General features: G+C 57.8%; 2 protein-coding genes across 7 annotated transcripts in view; one reads left to right on the top strand and one right to left on the bottom strand.

Moving 5' to 3' along the window:
* Positions 1–466: 466 nt before the first annotated feature.
* On the bottom strand, positions 467–11,397 carry LOC125117898 (collagen alpha-1(I) chain-like). The gene is made up of 2 exons (XM_047764014.1): positions 10,868–11,397; positions 467–3,454 (listed from the first exon to the last, which is right to left on the bottom strand). The coding sequence occupies exons 1-2, from the start codon at positions 10,878–10,880 to the stop codon at positions 2,742–2,744; spliced, it is 726 nt and encodes a 241-aa protein (XP_047619970.1). The 5' UTR covers positions 10,881–11,397; the 3' UTR covers positions 467–2,741.
* The window catches only part of ELF4 (E74 like ETS transcription factor 4), a 41,550-nt gene continuing 35,716 nt past the window's right edge, over positions 10,701–16,534 (top strand). For 3 of the 6 annotated variants that reach the window (XM_047764012.1, XM_047764007.1, XM_047764009.1), the window contains exon 1: positions 10,703–10,966. The gene's annotated coding sequence lies outside the window, so the exon portion shown is untranslated. Of the gene's footprint in view, positions 10,967–11,115; positions 11,243–16,534 lie in introns of those variants that run through there. The other 3 variants (XM_047764013.1, XM_047764008.1, XM_047764010.1) reach the window with 3 other exon arrangements.

Here is a 16,534-nt window from a genome sequence, read left to right as displayed (position 1 = left end):
TAACAAGACACCTCCTGACAGCATCCAACCAGAGCAAAGCCTAGCTTCCTTAAACCCTCCCCAAATCCTTCCAGGCACGCTCTTCCTGAGACGGCCCGGGTTCTCCACGGTGCACTTTCTCACGGCAGCAAGCAGCAAACCCAGTTTATTCAACCACGAGAATGTCCTAGTGGTCTTTGGCTGGTGGGCATTGACAATCTGGAGACGAAGAACCAAAATGCCTTCCAGAGGCCCACCCGTGAGCTTCGCCTGATCTTTCGCCTTCCCGATGGCCTTACCTAGTTCCAGTGGTGCCTCTAAGGCCTGTGTCCCCGTTGGAGAAGCCCGGGAGTCACATCCAGTGTCTGGGCAGAGGTGCCTGGCTTCCCAGGCCTCTTTCCACCTGTGCTGTCTTTGCATTTGCAGCACAACACAGAGATGCTTCTGGAGGAGCACCCATCATGGGAGTTGATTTCGTGAACACATACAGACACTCATAAATGGATTTATTGGTCAGCTAGCAAACATACTGTGCAACTACCATGTGCCATGTGCCACGGCCCCGAGATAAGATGAGTAATATCCAGTCCCTGCCCTCAGTGGCTTTATAATCTAGCGGCGGACACAGATAGCTGGACAGGAAGGATCGGTGCACCAGGAGTGCAAGGAGTAGGATGTGAGTTTGCACTGGAACTTTGTCACTCCTCCGATGGCTATTGTTCTGCTTCCACCTAGTCCAGGTTCTTCTTGCTCTGTCCAAATCTTGGTTCTCTCTGCAGTCTTGGTTCTCTTCACTCACCTCTAGGAACAGAACATGCAAATGTCTACTGAAATGAGTATGTAGAATATACCCATACAGAGGATGGAGCTGGCAGTCTCCTTGCCCAAAGAGATCCCCCTCCTCCTCTTCACTTTTCCCCAGCCCCTTCATTTCCCCTCCTTTCCTCCTTGTTTTCCTTCTCCCCATGTTTCTTCTTCAGGTCCCAGTAAGCCCTCCCTGCCGCCCTCCCCAAAGCTGTGGTGCGCAGCAGAAAGCACTTTTCAGGATGTGAGTGTCAGCTCTGCCAGTCACCCAGAGCAGCTGTCTTCCTAGGTCTTGGCAGCCTCATCTGTAAAATGAGGGGAACAGACTAGATCACCCCTCCACCCTCAGCTCTAATCTCCTGTGTATGGAAAAGTCTCTCGGGTGCTTGCCCAGGACTTTCTTCATCTCGCTGTGGACTCAGTTGCCTTTCATCTCGAAGGTCAGGAGCAGATGCTAATGGGACTCCAAGCCCTTGGCAAACATCCTCCACTTTGCCTCTGCAGTTCCTTTGGCCCAACTTGATTTACAGGTTCTTTTTGTTTGTTTGTTTGTTTTAGTTTGAGTGTTACGATTTTTCTTTGACCTAACAAGTTACATCTAGACCTAGGCCCCTAGACATTGCTCCTTGCCTGATTTGCTCTCCATGGGGAGTTTGACAGCCTTAACATGCAAGGTGACATCCTTTAGCCCCTAAAAAAGACTGGCTTCAAGCCCAGAATTTCCCCAGGAAGGCTCTGTGGTGAAACTATTCTCAGCCATGATCCTAGCACATATATTCCTACCCAACCATTCTGTGGCTCCCAAGCTCCAACAAACACACTCTGCAGAGCTGGCTGGTAAACAGCCACCATAACCCAGGCAGCTTTCAACTTGATGCTGAGATAATTAGTTCTCAGCATCAAGTAACCCCCCTCATTCCACATAAAGCCCCAAAGCCCAAGACTACCCTGTACACCCCCTTTGCTCTCAGTCCATGGCCATTTCCACATTGGCCATGGCCTTGGCAAAGCTGTGCCCCAAAGTGCAGAGACAAGTGAGCCAGGAAGTGTGCAAGTTTCACCACCCAGCTCTTACAGCAGAGACAAAAGGAAACTGCATACAGGGAGAGAAAACCCAGCCCCCTGATTTGCTGGGTGGAAAAGGATGTTTAAGGAACTCTGTCCCTCAAGAAGGAAAGGAGAGTATTAGGTGTTTCAGAGCAGACCTGCAGAACCCCTCCAGCTTGAAGCCTTCTCTCGTCCGGGCCTGAGGCTCCCCTTTATTGAGACAAATATCCCAAGCAACCCTGCGTGGGAGTCTTCAAACTAGAAGCACAGTTCGGGGGTGGGGCAGAGACTGGTGGTTTAAACAGGGACTCGGTGGCCTCAAAGTCACCCCCACCTCACCCTGGCCTGGGCCAGTACCAAGTTCTAGGGAACTTGGAGGAAGGCTATAGCAGCCTCTCAAGCGATGGATCCGCTTGACTTAATGCAGGGGTCGAGGGCGGCCCAAGGCTCAGAGCACTCCACATTTGTCCCCTTGGTGGCGCCAGCCCATATGCTGGCCTGTTCATTGGCACAAGAGGTTCCAAAGAGACCTCAGCTTCCAAGTGAACTCCCCAGCCAGTCCTGAAGCCCCGAGGTGGATAACTGCAAAAAGGATACTTTGATGGGAGTTCTGCTCAAAGTTGCAAACGTGCGCTTCCCTCCGGGGCATCCCCTGTGCGCCCCAGAACGGCGCGGCGTGGCGAGGCGGGCCGAGCGCGGAGGTCTCCGCGGGGACTCCCGTCCGCCACTCGCCTCCCAGCTGTCCCACCGGGTCCTACCCCAGGAGTCCGGAGCAGCCCCAGCTCGCCCGACGGGGTTCGAGGAACGGGGGGGGAGGGGCAGGAAAGAAGGGATTGAGGGGAAGTTTCAAGGGGTGTTGCCGGAGAGGAGGGAGGATTCTCATGAGTCAGCGGGTCGGGCTCCGTGTGACTTCACTGCTTCCCGAGAAGAGGCGCCCGGGGGAGGAGGCCGCTCCGATGCAGCGGCAGGAGTGGAAGGTCGGAGCGCCAGGCGGGGCATGGGACGGGGCTCGGACTGACCAGGCTCTCGGGGCCGGCACGGAGCGAGGAAGCCGCTGGCGAACGGGGACCGCTCGGGCCAGGAGAACGGACCTCTCGCGGTCTCCTCCTCCGCCCGCTCGGCCGCCAGTTCCCGCCTCGGCCAGAGACGCGGCGCGGCGCGCGTTCCGCCTGCAGGTGGCGCTGTAGAGGCGCCCTGGGCGCGCTGCTGGGGTTCGGGGTGGGGAGCTCGGTCCCCGCGGGAATCCCGGGGGTGCAGAGCCGGAGGGTCGAGCAAGGGGGTGGGGAGGGGCCGCCACAACCCCCACTGCTCCTCGGGCCCGGCACTCCCACCCGAGTGGCGGCAGAGTCTGGAGAGCCGACCTGTTGCGATAGCGTCCCGGCGTGAGGCCGTCTGGTGCGTGCTTCAGGGTCCCTCCGGCCGCCTCCCGGGCCCCCGGAGCTCGGGGAGGCTCGCCTCCAGCTCAGGGATCGCGGTTTAGGGGCAGCGTTTCCTCTCTGGGGATGGCCCTCTTGACCCGCAGGCAGCGGAATGGAAACTCTGAGTCGCGTCTCGGGTGCTAGGGGTGGGTTTCGCTGAAAAGCCACTCTCCAGCCTGGCTCCTTTGAGACCAAGAATGCGTCTCCTGCAAAGGGACAGACTGTGGCTGGGGTGGGGGCGCAGTCTGGGACCAGGGTTCTGGCTGGATAGGGGTAGGGGCTCAGCCTTGGGCTGGATGTAGGGCGATGGTGAGGGATTCTTCTGTGCTCGTCAATCCGGTCTTCAGCAGCTATGTAAGAAAAAAAGCAAAGAGGCCCATCTGGGGCTCAAACTTGCAGCCTTGGCCTTGGTTGATAGAGCTTTGGGCCTTACCTCCGTGCAGGCCCCGAGCTCTAGAAGTCATGATGCAGCTGACCTTCCCGTGTTGGTTCATGGTTATGTGGTGGCTGGTTAGTTAACATATTGAGAGTATCAGGGCACAAAAATAACCTGTGGCCAGGCACCTTTAAGCTGCAAAAAAAAAAAAAAAAAAAGGTGCTGGGGGCTCCAGCCTCACCCTTTCCAGAGGTTCTGGTAGCTGGCTCTTCCCATGATACAACTTTACATATAAATATATGGGTAGAGTGTGTCTCCTCTGTGCCAAGATGTGAAAGCTGTGCCCTGTACTGGTGCCTCTTCTCCTCTGTCAATCAGTCCAGCCCCGCTGCTCTCAGGATGTCCAAAGCCATCTGAGAAAGTTATCTAAGGATTTTTCCATAAAGAAGAGGAAAGGGGGAAAAAAAAACCCCAAAGGATCCTAAACGTTCCCAGGTTTCACTGTGTGCCAGGAGAAATACCGACTGTCTCCCGCCCAGACCTCAGAGCCCGGGCCTCCTTCCTACAGGGCGGTGCCCAGCTATTCCTGGAAACCCCCTCCTTTCTACCAACCCCCTCCCCAAGGTGTCTCCTCCCAGAGCACGACCTAGGAAAAGGATTGTATTGTCCAAGCTTGATGTCCCCTGTCTCCTCTTTCTGTCCCCAGCCTGACCTGCCACAGTCCTGGGCCCGCCCCCTCCCTTGATGCCCACATGCTGGCTTCTCCTCCCAGAGCGGGGCCTGCACTGCAGCCTTTCACTCCAGCCTGGCCCTGGGCCCCACTAGGTGACTGGGAGAGGATCTGATAGACTAATTTGTGTTAATGTGATAATGGGCGCTAATGGGGTCACGTGCTAACCACGGGCCAATTTCTAGCCCGGGCCTCGCCGTCTCAACCCCAAGTCGAGGCTGCAGGGATGGGAATTTCAGGCTGACTAATTTCCACAGCCGGCTGGAGGAGGCGGGGGAGTGGGAGGAACCGAAGCCCCTGGACGATCCCAGGGTGCTGGTGCCTTCGAGCTGCTGCCTCGGTTTCAGTTTCATCCTTGGCTGACACTTTCCTCCGACAGTGGAATTGCTTTGGTTTCCCTCCAGCCCCTCTCCCCTCCCCAGCTGCCCCCCCTTTAGACTTCCCTCAGCCAGACCTTCACTTTGTGAGGGGAGAGATGGGAAGATAATTTGGCAGCGACGAGGAAAAAATGTACACGTAGACAACCTCAGACGCACAGGCTCACAAACCACACTGCCTTGCAGACACACACATGCACATGCCCTGCACAAACACACACGCATGCACGAGGGGACTTGCCCCTCACATCCAGGAGTCGAGCCCGTGTGTGTCCGGGTACACACACCCGCACACACACACACTCCGGGCACAGTTATACTCTCACTCACATCTGAAGGGACACACATGGACTCACACATATGCAGGCAAGGCCCTCCAGAGACCCATCCCACACACAGACCCACACACACACTCTCACGCCCTCACACACAAACCAGCAGCAGCAGCCCAGTTGGATGGCTTCCTCAAAAGAGGGCTGGAAAGTTTGTTTGCTGCCAGTGAAAGGGCCTAGACATTCCGTGAAATGACTCATACTGCACCTTTATAGACATTAAATGTTGTATTTTTCTGGATTCAACAACAACCACCACGACAGCCACCCTAGACCCCCGTCCCGGGGGGCAGGATGGGGGATCTGAGGGCATGCCTGCTGGGCTTGTCTCGTGCACGGCTCGGGCAAGCCTGCAAGAGCAGAGTCCTCTACCTCCCCCTACAGTACAGACCTCAGCCCAGAACCGCCCCTTGGCAGGATGTGACGTGGGTGAAGTTGGGGCCTAAGTCCCCCTCACAGCCTCTCCCCATTACCCCACCACATCCCCAATGCCGAGGACCCAGCTCTCCTGGGTCTGTCCTTATTGCCCCCTCCCGGCACAACTCCAGGGGGCGCCATAACATGCATAATACGTAGCACCTCGTGCGATGTGACCAGAGCCCCCTCCGCTGGCCGGAGCCTCCTCTCCATCTGAGGAGGGAGCGCCCAGCACCCTGTCTTGCGTCCCTGTCCCCCAGCACACTCAAGGGCCACAGAAACCGCTTGGTGCTCTCCTCCAGCAAGACCTCTAGGTGTTGGCCTCCCTCCGCGCCTCCACGCCAATCCCTGCCCCCTAGCAGCAGCTCCTTGGCCAAGGCTTCCTTGGGCCCCCTAGTGCTTCCTGCAGCCTTGAGGAGAGGCACCTCTGGAGTGTCATTTGGAATCCAGGGGGCTGTGGGGGCACAATGAGGCTGCCGGCCACACAAGATGGGTATTGGGCCAGCGGATGTCAGGGGTTGAGGGCTTAACTCTGGTTCCACTGGACAGTGGCTGGCCCGAAAATTCTGGATGTTGTGCTGCCTCTCATAGGTGCCCCAGAGCAGCCGCCTGCCCTTGGCCCTTGTCCAAGGGACTTTTCCTGGCTGAGCCTAGGCCCCAAGAGAGGGGCCCGGGACCAGCGGGATTAGAGACTCCAGAGGGCTTGTCCTCATTTACTGAACTCCGCCTGAAGCCAGTTCTTCCTTATTTTTGGCAAATGAACCACAAGATTGGGTCCCTCCCCCCAGCCCACCCCTCAAATCTCCAGCCAACCTCGAGGGCTGACCTGAAGGGCACTGAATCTGTTTCCCAAATCTTTGACTGGCTCGCAAGTGGGGACAGCGCCTCCCAGCAGCACAGGGTGGACACGCAGAGCACTCACTCAGGGCCCCAGCACTTCCTCCGTGGGGCTGGCATTTCCCTCCAGGCAGGCCCCGAGCTCCCTGCCTCCAGCCCCTCCAAGAAGTGAAACCCAAAGCTCCTCTGAAGTTTTGTAGGGGCTCTCAGGATGCCAGGGCCTGTCCTAGGAAAAACCTGGAGGGGAAATGTAAAGCCCTCCATTTTTCATTTTTCTGCCTTTTTCTTTTCTTTCTTTCTTTTTTTTTTTTTTTTTGTCTTTTCAGGGCCATACTCGCCTCACGGCATATGGAAGTTCCCAGGCTAGGAGTGGAATCAGATTTGCAGCTGCCGGCCTATGCCACAGCTACAACCACACCAGATCCGAGGTGCATCTGCAACCTACACCACAGCTCATGGCAGTGCCAGATCCTTAACCCACTGGGCATGGCCAGGGATCAAACCCACAATCTCATGGTGACTAATCGGATTCATTTCCACTGCGCCACAACAGGAACTCCCAGATGAAAGTCTTGATCTGGGAAGTTGCTCCCAACTACACCCTCCCACTGGCATGCCTGTGCTCTGGCCTGGGCACCACCCACACCTTTACCCCCCAATATGGGCCAGGCAACAGATCATCTCCCAGGAAGGAGCACTTTGGTATAACCTATCCCAAGGAACTCTTCTATTTTACAGCTACTCAACAATGTTTTTAGAGCAAAAACTCCTTCTGATGCCCAGCTGCAACCTTGATCCATCATCTGGATCTATCTAGGGCCTTGTTATGTCAACCCAATAGAGACAAATCTGGAGAAGGCATTACAGGGGTTTCTCAGCTTCAGAGTTAGGAGGATTCCTTTAAACCGTAACTTCTCTCCAAGCCTTTTTTTTTTTTTTCCTGTCTTTTTAGGGCTGCACCCATGGCATATGGAAGTCCCCAAGCTAGGGGTTGAATCAGAGCTTCAGCCACCGGTCTACGCCTCAGCCACCGGCCTACGCCACAGCCACACCAATGCCAGGTCCGAGCTGCATCTGCTACCTATGCTGCAACTTGTGGCAAAGCCAGATCCTTAATCCACTGAGCCAGGCCAGGGATCGACCCCACATCCTCATGGATACTAGTAAGGTTCTGAACCTGCTGAGCCACAACGGGACCTCCTCTCTTGGCTTTTGAATATGCTCCTCATTCTGAAAGTCTGATTGATAGGAGACTTCTCTAGCATGTGTCTGTGGTGGAAAGTAAGGGCCATGGCCACAGAGGCTGTGGCACTGTGGTATTTGCTCTGGCCACAGGTTTGAATAGAATTTGTCGAGGCTAAGGGGTTAAGGGAGGGGGGAAGCGACCAGCCACCTTGTCTCCAGAGAACCTGAGGTGATTTGCAGAACATAGGGTATGAGGCACTGCTTAAAAGAGGGGGCAGAGGGGCTGAGGAAGCAGCCAAGGCGGAAAGGCAAGTTGAGTGCAGAAGCGGGGAGGTGGTCCTATGCAGGCTGTACACGCTCAGGAGGCCCCTCTGCTCCCAGAAGGACCCCACATCTGAGGCCAGAGAGGACCGAGTTGGGCTTGGAGAGGTGGGGAGAACAGGGCTGGAAGGAGAGAAGCTGACCACGCACGCTGCATGGCACAGCCGGGGCATCCACAGGCAACTCGAGAAGGGGAATTCCTGCCAAGTCAGGGAGCCATTGGCAGAGACACCGTGGCTGTCGTCAGGAGTGGTGATCTCAGCCGGCAGCCCCACCTGGCTGGGGCTCACCCAGCGGGTAAGAGCAAGAACGGGGATCCAGGTAGGGGAGGGCTGGGGAGCAGCAAGGGCAGCAGGAAGGGCAGCCCAGCTGACCTGGCGCCATAGAGGCAGGAAGGTCATTCAGGTGGCCTATGGCTCCCTAGGGCGAAGTCGGCACCAGATTTTCATCAAGGGGGTGGGGTTTGCTTTGGCTGCAACTCCCAGATCCTGGGGCTGTGGTTAGTTCTGAGCAGCTGCAGCAGGTGGGAACTTATGGGATTCCCACAAGCCTTGGGCTCCAGGTCACTAGCAGGTATTAAGGCCTGCCACCGTGCATTGGTCGCCACTGTGCTGTCCTCTTTCCCTGCCCTTCCCAAGAGGAAGGCCTCTCAGAGCTCTGGCACTTCCATGCCTTGAGGCTTCAACCTTGGTTTAAACCACAAACACTCATAGGAGGCACCACCATTAGTCCTCAGAAGCTTCCAGCCCTGCCAGACTTTCTCCCGAGAGCTGGGTTGAGAAAAGATGAGGTGAGAAGAGATGATGCTGAAAGCAGCTAACATTTATTGAGGGCTTACTAAGTACCAGGCTCTGCCATAGACACAGGCTATCTCATTTAAGCCTCACCACAGCCTTGGGAAATAGATTCATATTATCCTCGAATTAAAAGTAAGGAAAATGAGGAGTTGCCATTGTGGCGCAGTGGAAACGAATCCGACTAGTATCCAGGAGGATGCAGGATCAATCCGTGGCCTCGCTCAGAGGGTCGGGAATCCGGCGTTGCCATGAGCTGTGGCGTAGGCCGGCAGCCATAGCTCCAGTTCGACCCCTAGCCTGGGAACCTCCATGCGCCTGAGGTGCAGCCCTAAAAAGCAATAAATAAATAAATAGTGAGGAAAATAAGGCTCTGGAGAGTTTAAGGAACATGCCCAAAGACATACAGCCGGTAAATGGTGCTGCTGGAATAGGAACCCTGGAATGTTAGAGACCACGGAACCCTCATCAAAATGGGAGTGGTGTGTGTGTGGGTGTGTGTGTGTGCGCGTGCGTGTGTGTGTGTGTGTGTGTGTGTGTGTGTGTGTGTGTGTGTATCAAAGTAAAGGGGGCTTAAGGATGGCTGGAACCTACCACAATTTGAGAAGGGGGCTTCACTGGCAAGAGGACAACAGAAAATTGTTTGTCTCCAGAACCTGGAATTCCCTGGGGAAAGTGTGCCTGCTTACAAGTGAAATATTGCTCTTGGCTCTTTATTCAGGGACTTAGGTTTAGGTAGACAAGAGGTCTCAAGGTGCCCCGGTGCCCCAGTCCAGCCCCTGGGTCTTTCCCTGGAAACTCTGCAGCTGTCTTCCCCACCATCATCCACCAGCAGCCCTGTTCCCCTGTGCTGTGCCAGGGACTATCCTTTCCTGCGGCTGGGGAAGCAGACAGATGCTGGTGGCTGAGCAGATCCCTGAACCTCAGGCCCTTGGACCACCCCCACCTCTCACAGGGCCTCCTCCCCTGGGGCCCTTTCCGCTTTGCTGCTTTCTGCCAAGGAGATGCCGGCCTGAGGCCTGGCTGGGCCCCTCCCCCAGACTATGTAGAGCCATAAGAAGTGACAATTCCCAGCCAACTCCCCCCCCCCCCCCCCCCCCCCCCCCCCCGCTTAGAACCTCCTGGCTGTGGGATCAGGTTGGGGTAGCTGGTAGGGCTGCTGGGGTAGGTCAGAGGAGAGGGTAAGGGGGAGGTAGAATGGGAGACTGGGGTTCAAGTGGGTGCCTTAAGCAGAGCAGCCTGGCTTTGGACAGAAGAGGGACACGATCTTTTTTCCCAGCACCCCAACTCTGGCCACCTTTGCACCTGCTGCACCGGCCCCTCTCCCCCCAACCCTCCCCCCATTCATATCCTCCTGGCCTCGCCCACTGGGAGCCCTAGGCTCCACTTCCCTAAGAAATCCCCCAAACTCTCTAGTCACGCCCAGTGCACGATGCATTGGCCTGGGATCCCGCGGTGTCTGGCGTACCGTCCCGAATTGTATCCTCTGGGCATCTCCCGGTCTCACCCACCCGCTTGGCCCGCCCTCACGCCAGGTCCGCCACACAGCAGGCGCTCAATAATAATCTGGAGCGCAGGGCCAAAGGCGTCAAGCGAGTGGAGCGCACAGGCCGAGGGGGCCGGACACAGCCATCCGGAGCCCCCCCCCCCCCGGCCCCCGGCCCCCCACCCCGGGAATGGAGTGGCTTTCTCCGCGAGGCATTGTGTGGGGGCTCCCCGCCGGGAGCTGCGGGGGTCCCCGGGAAGCGCCGCGTGAGGGACGCTGGGCGCGCGCCGTGGGGCTCTGCGGGAGCCGGGTTCTCGTGGTCCCCCGGGGGCGAGCGAGCCGGGAGGGGAAGGAGAGGCCGCGCGGGCCCCTGGCACGGCTCCCCCTGCCGTGCTGGCGACCGCGGCGGGCCGGGGGTGGAGGGGCGCTGTTTCCACCAAGACGCCTCGTCCCTCCCTCGCGCCCTCCCCCACCCCGCCCGCCCGCGGTCCCTCCCGTCGGTCCCTCCCTCAGGCTCTTCCCTCCCTCCCGCCCTGCCTCCTTCGCGCCCGCCCCAGCCGCCGCCTGCGGGGACGTGTGTGTCTCTAGTGCAATTTCCCCTTTCGCTCGGTTGTCTGAGTGCAGGTCTCCGCTGGCTCGCGCCCCCTCCCCGGGCGCCCCCGCCGCCCCCTCCCCCGGCCTGGCCCTCCCCGGCGTCCACCCGGCTCCCCTCGCACTCCACCCCGCCCCCCGGAGTCGTTTTATCAGGGGCGCCGCCGTCTCACCTGGTATTTGCATCTCGCCCTCCAACTTGCCATTGGCGGCGCGACGTGTGGGAGAGCCCTGCGCCTCGCCCGCCCGGACCAGCCTGCCCCGGCGCCGAGGTGAGTCACGGGCGCGGGGCCGCGGGGGCAGGCGGGCAGGGAGGAGAGGAGGGAGGGAAGAAGGGAGGGGGACGGTGGCCCCGGCGGCCGCGGGGACCGACCGGGCGCCGCGCTCAACTTCCACTTCTCCTTTCGCCGGCGCCGAGGTCCCGGCTCCACTCGCCGGGCCCGGCTTCTGAGGGGAGAAGGCGGGCTGGCGGGGCTGAGGATCGGCGTCCTGGCCCTTGGAGCGGGGAGCTAGACCCCGGCCTGAAGACCGAGCCCCCTCGGCCTCAGGTACGTCGATGGCGCCGGTTCTCCGAGCCTTCGGGGACCTCGGAAAGTTTGCCTGAGGGCGGGATCGGGGACGCCGGGGCCCCGGGGCGTAGGGGTTGGGGGCCCAGGAAAGGGTGGGAGAGCGGCGGCGTGTCGCGTCCCGCCCTTGCCTCGCCCCACCGCGTGTTCAGTGGGGAACCCGGACTCCTGATCCCGGGTTTGAAGCGGAATCGATTTCCCGTGTCAGGGTGGGGGCCGGTCTGCGCGCTCCCGGGGCAGCCCGGGGTCCGTGACCGGGCAGATCGTGACAGCCGGCCCCCAAAGCTCGGGGCCCGAGGGCGGGAGGTCGGGCCTCACTGCGGCGGGGCTGCTAGATTGATCTGGCGGCCTCTAGGGCTTCTGGGACCAGGCGCCTTAGGGTAACACACACACACACTCTCTCTCTTTCTCTCTCTCTCTTTCCCTTTCCCTCTCTGCCTCTATACACACACACACACACACACACACACACACACACCTATGACTTGGATAATTGGATTGCCAAAATAGAGACCTCTTGGCAGCGGCCAGAGTTTCCGTGTGAGCCGGCCGCCAGCCTTCCCGCTCCCGCGTTCCCGCTCTCCCGGCTTCTCCCGCCTCTCTGTTCCCTCCTCTGCCGCCGGCTCGGGGACTCAGCAGCCGCGCAGCGCCGGTCCCCGACCGTCAGCGCCTTGCCTTTGGAGACCGCTGAGGCGGCGGCTTTCTGAATTTCTGGTCCCTCCATCGCACCCTCACTCTGCCGCCCTTCCCTCGGGATGCAGCCTTCCTGACCAGAGTCGCCTCCTGACCCCTTGGCTCCGCGCCTTGGCCAGGTTGTCCCTGGCTACCCCCCGCCACCACCCCCACCACACCCCAGCCGTGGGATTTGATGGCCGTTTGATTCCTGCCCCTCATCCCTCTGCCCGAGATAGAAGCCTGTCTGGTCCTGCAGCTTCTTCTGGTTAATGTTTGACAGTTCGTTGTGGCTAATCATTTTAATTAGCTCTTAAAGTGGGGAGGAACAGTTAACCTTGGACTTCTCGATTTTGGCCTGGTGGGGCCTCATATGGGAGGAGTGCTGGGGAGGTGGGGAGGTAGCAGCGGAAGTGAGATCACCACCCCAGGGCCTGAGCCACCACTGCTTGGCCCCAACAGCTGGTGGGCACGCCCATCAGGGACTCACCCCCTGCGAGCTAACCCCTGGCCTGAGTGTCAGCCTTGTGTGTGTGGGGGGGGGGGTGGCGAAGGGATCAGATCTAGCTCTTCCCTGTGGGGAGACAGGGCACTTTGGCACTGAAAATGCCCAGGATCACCTTTGCAGGGCAAGAATGCAAATTCCTCCTGGCAGATTGTTACGTAGGGTTTTACCAGTTATAAGGGGCTTTCTCGACCATTAATTCAGTGGACCCACAGCAGGAACAGTTTAGGACTTAACTATCCTGGCCAATGTGGGGAAGAGACTGCCTCGCAAGTGGTTGTCTCTGGGAGTGGGTTCAAAGCCTGGGATGTGTGTGGGGTGGGGTAAGGGGGCGTTGAGCAGGCTCCACGTTGCCACCCTCACCCAGCCTCTAGCTGTGAGCCGAAGGAGTGGCTTGTTTGCAACTATGTCTGGCATTCCTCCCACTGCTGCACTGTTTGCTCGGTGGTTGCTCAGGAACTGGCGCCCACCCCTGGACAAGCTGGAGGCCTGAAAGCCGCCCTCCCCCTGCCTTGTGCTAAGTGGTGGGACAGCAGCTTCTGTCTCCTCTGTCCTATACTGGGATCTAAAAGTGAGGGTGCTGTGGTCTGTCATTGATGGGCCTGACTGATAGGATGTCCAAAATGTTCCCAGCCTGCAAAATTCAGGGCCCCCCTGAGAGGCCCAGCCAGACGCAGGCTGAGGGGATTGCTTTCCCAGGGTAATCCCTGCGCCAGAGCCTGGCCTTGGTCCCTGCCAACCCCACCCCTTACCCCTCAACTTCTTCATTTTCCCTCCAATCCCTAGAGCCAGACTGTCTGGGTCTAAATCCCAGCTCTGTTATTTACTGTGTGATCCCAGTCAATTGTATGCCTCAGTTTCTTCATCTGTCAAATGAGACCCACCTCAGAAGGTTTTGCTAAGGAACAAATAAATACATCAATACACATAAGTTGCTCATTAGAACAGTGCATGGCACACAATGAGCACAAGCTGGCTTTGTGATGCTGTCTCATGCAGGACCTGAAACTCAGATTCAGCTCAGCAAACAGTTGCTGAAAACCAGTCCCAGTGCCAGGCATCAGCCAAGGGGCAGTGAGGAAAATCCAGAGGGGAAGAAGCTACTGCCTTGTCTTCCAGGACTGTGCAGCTTCTCGGGTGGAGGATGTGGGAGGGACCAGAGAGGGTGGCTGGGTCACCTATATCTATAAACACAGTTCAGAACCAGGCTCGAATCTATAATTCACACCAGTGCAGGGAGCCAGGTACCCCAGACTGGTAGCCTTCTCCTTGTCTGGGGACCCTAGCTGGGCTCTGCTCAGGATGCCGCCCCTGTACAGGGGCCTGCCCTGGAATTTGGGTGAATAAGAGGCACAGGGCGATCTGGTTCCTGTGTGGGTTGCAGGTGGCAAGCATTTGGTGGTGTGATTTGTTGGGTTCCAGAACAGGATGGCGTTACTTAAGGCCACCCCCAGAGGCCCCTCCGCCCCTGCCCCTGCCTGCCATGGCCCCAGTGCCTCCTAGAGGTTCCCTGCCTGTCGGCAGGGCCCTGCGCAGCCTTCTCCCCTCAGGCTTGGGCCTGACCCCAACCCAGGCTTGGTTCTCTCTCCAGGATTTCTAAGCTGCAAAGAGGTTTCTGGCTTCACTGCCAATTGATTCCCTTTGTGGTTCTCAGACTGAAAACTAGTTCCGCGGGGGAGAAAGGAAACTCATCCGAGGTACCCAGAATCCCATGGGCGCTCTCCTAGGGGTCAGGGGCTTTTCTCATCAACACCAACCTGCCTGCAAATCTCTGGCCGCTGAGTCTTGCGTGGCCTGTAATAGCGGCCACGCCGCTAATGCCCTATAGGTCGGACCCCAGCGCCGGTTGCCAAGGAACTGCTGGTTGGGGTGCTTATGAGGGTTCTGACCTCATAGGGGCCGCCGAGTTTCCATTCAACAGACATTTATTAACACCTACTGTGTGCCCAACCTGTGCTAGGCGCTGCGGGGAAGACGACAAGAGCAGGGGGTGATGGGGGAGAGATGACTAAGACACTGAAACAATCAGAGCCGGGGACAAGCAGCCGGGCCAGAGGCTGGTCAGGTGCTAATTGTGCTCCTTGGAGCAGGGGCCAGAGGCGCCGGGGCTCTGAGGTCAGCCGCAGCTGGAGGAGGGAGGGCTTTGTGAGGGCCTGGGCTCTGAGCTAGACCTTGAAGCGGGCGGGGGAGATGGGGCTCGGCAGAAAAGGGAGAAAAGACGCCTTTCTCTCTCTTCCCCGGCCACAGACTGACCTTCGAAGCCTCGATAATTGTTTGGCAAAGGCACGTCACATAAAAGAGCAGGTCAGCCAGTGTGGGTGGCTCGGTACAAACCCCGATCTCCACTCCGGGAGATACAAAGTGGATGGCCCAGACGGGGCGCCCCGGGAGCCCTGGCGCGGATTGATAAGACACAAAGGGTGGCCGGGCCTTCCTGCCCCCCAAGCTGAGGGGATTTCATTTTGAACCGCCCCTGTCCCCCCACTCCCCCTCTTGCCACCCCCTCCCCCCGCCTCCCACCATACACTGGCCCTGGAGGGGAGAGAGGGGAAGACAGAGGCAGAGAGCACCAAAGGGACAGGAAAACTGCCCCGCCACAGGTGTTCACAGCAGGCAGGGGCTGGTTGAGTCCCATCTTTCCCCAGGGTCCAGGGATTTCTCTGGAAGCCCAGAGGTTCAGGTGGAGGACAGAGATGTTCATTCTCTCAGCCAGCGAGGAAATGAAGGGTCTAGCAATCCCACATGTTTCTGTCCAGAACTCCTGGGCAAGGGCGAGGACTAGCCGGCCATATGTTTGTTCTGTGACGTTGGCATCTCCCATGGCTGGATGGAGAGGGAGACTTGACCCTTGTTGGATTTAACTGGATGAGAACACCGGACATACCCACCCACCCCACACATCAGTTTTCCTGTCTCACCGTCCTCTTGCCCTGCACCCCCCAGTGCGCTGCAAAATCGCAGGGACGCACCAGAGTGCCCTGACTTCTGGGCCAGGGAAATTGTGTCCTAAAGTGAATGTCTTGGCAAAGAGACCCCAGCCTGATCCTGGGGTGATGGGGAGGGTCAGGCGGCAGGGAGGAGTGTTTCGTGCAGGAAGGTTTGCTAGGGAAGGTGCCAGAGCATTTCTCAGCCAGACCCACAAGAAGCAAGAGGTTAAACAGCTTGCTTAGATTGAGGAAGCTTTGGCCTAGGTTCCCACCTTCTCGGTGGACCATTTTCTTGTCCCAGTGCTGGTACTTCCCACTTCTCACTCCAGCTGCCCTTCCCGAAGCACCCTTCCTCTTCCAGTCTAACCCAATATTCTTCTCAAGAAGTGTATTGTCGGTGGAGTTCCCGTCGTGGCTCAGTGGTTAATGAATCCGACTAGGAACCATGAGGTTGCGGGTTCGATCCCTGGCCTTGCTCAGTGGGTTAAGGATCCGGCGTTGCCGCGAGCTGTGGTGTAGGTCGCAGACGCAGCTCGGATCTAGTGTTGTTGTGGCTCTGGCGTAGGCCGGCGGCTACAGCTCCGATTCAACCCCTAGCCTGGGAACCTCCTAATGCCGCAGGAGCGGCCCAAGAAATGGCAAAAAGACAAAAAAAAAAAAAGTGTATTGTCTGGAGGAGGAAGGGCACAGGTGCTCTGTGTTCATACCACTTACCAGCTGTGTGACTACCGGCTAGTCACGAAGCCACTCTGCGTCTCAGTCCCCACCTCCCAGGATTGAAGTGAGGATTAAATGAGATACCGCCTGTAAAGCACTCAGCGTGGTAACCACCCAGTAAGTGCTAGCTGCTATTATTCTGTGGCTATTATTATTGTTGTTGTTGTTATCATTTCCACCCTGGACTTTGCCAGGTATCAATTGCTTCTCTGGCAATGCTGGCCGGACACGGGATGCCTATTCATAAAACCAAGAGGGAGATTTTCCAGATCTTTCTGCTGACCTTTTTTAACTCCGCCATCACATAGGATAAGGAAAGGGATGTGGAAAAAGATGTGTGTATGTGTGTGTGTGTGTGTGTAGTAAAGTCTTTCTGAGTGGGAAGGCAGCGTTGTAGTGAAGAGTGAAAATCAAGTTTTTAATATTTTTATTAACATTGCCTTTTTTTTATCT

Source organism: Phacochoerus africanus, chromosome X (genome assembly GCF_016906955.1).
Source record: "Phacochoerus africanus isolate WHEZ1 chromosome X, ROS_Pafr_v1, whole genome shotgun sequence".
NCBI lineage: Eukaryota > Metazoa > Chordata > Mammalia > Artiodactyla > Suidae > Phacochoerus > Phacochoerus africanus.
Note: the sequence above shows the minus strand (reverse complement) of the source record. Positions and strands in the feature narration are given on the sequence as shown.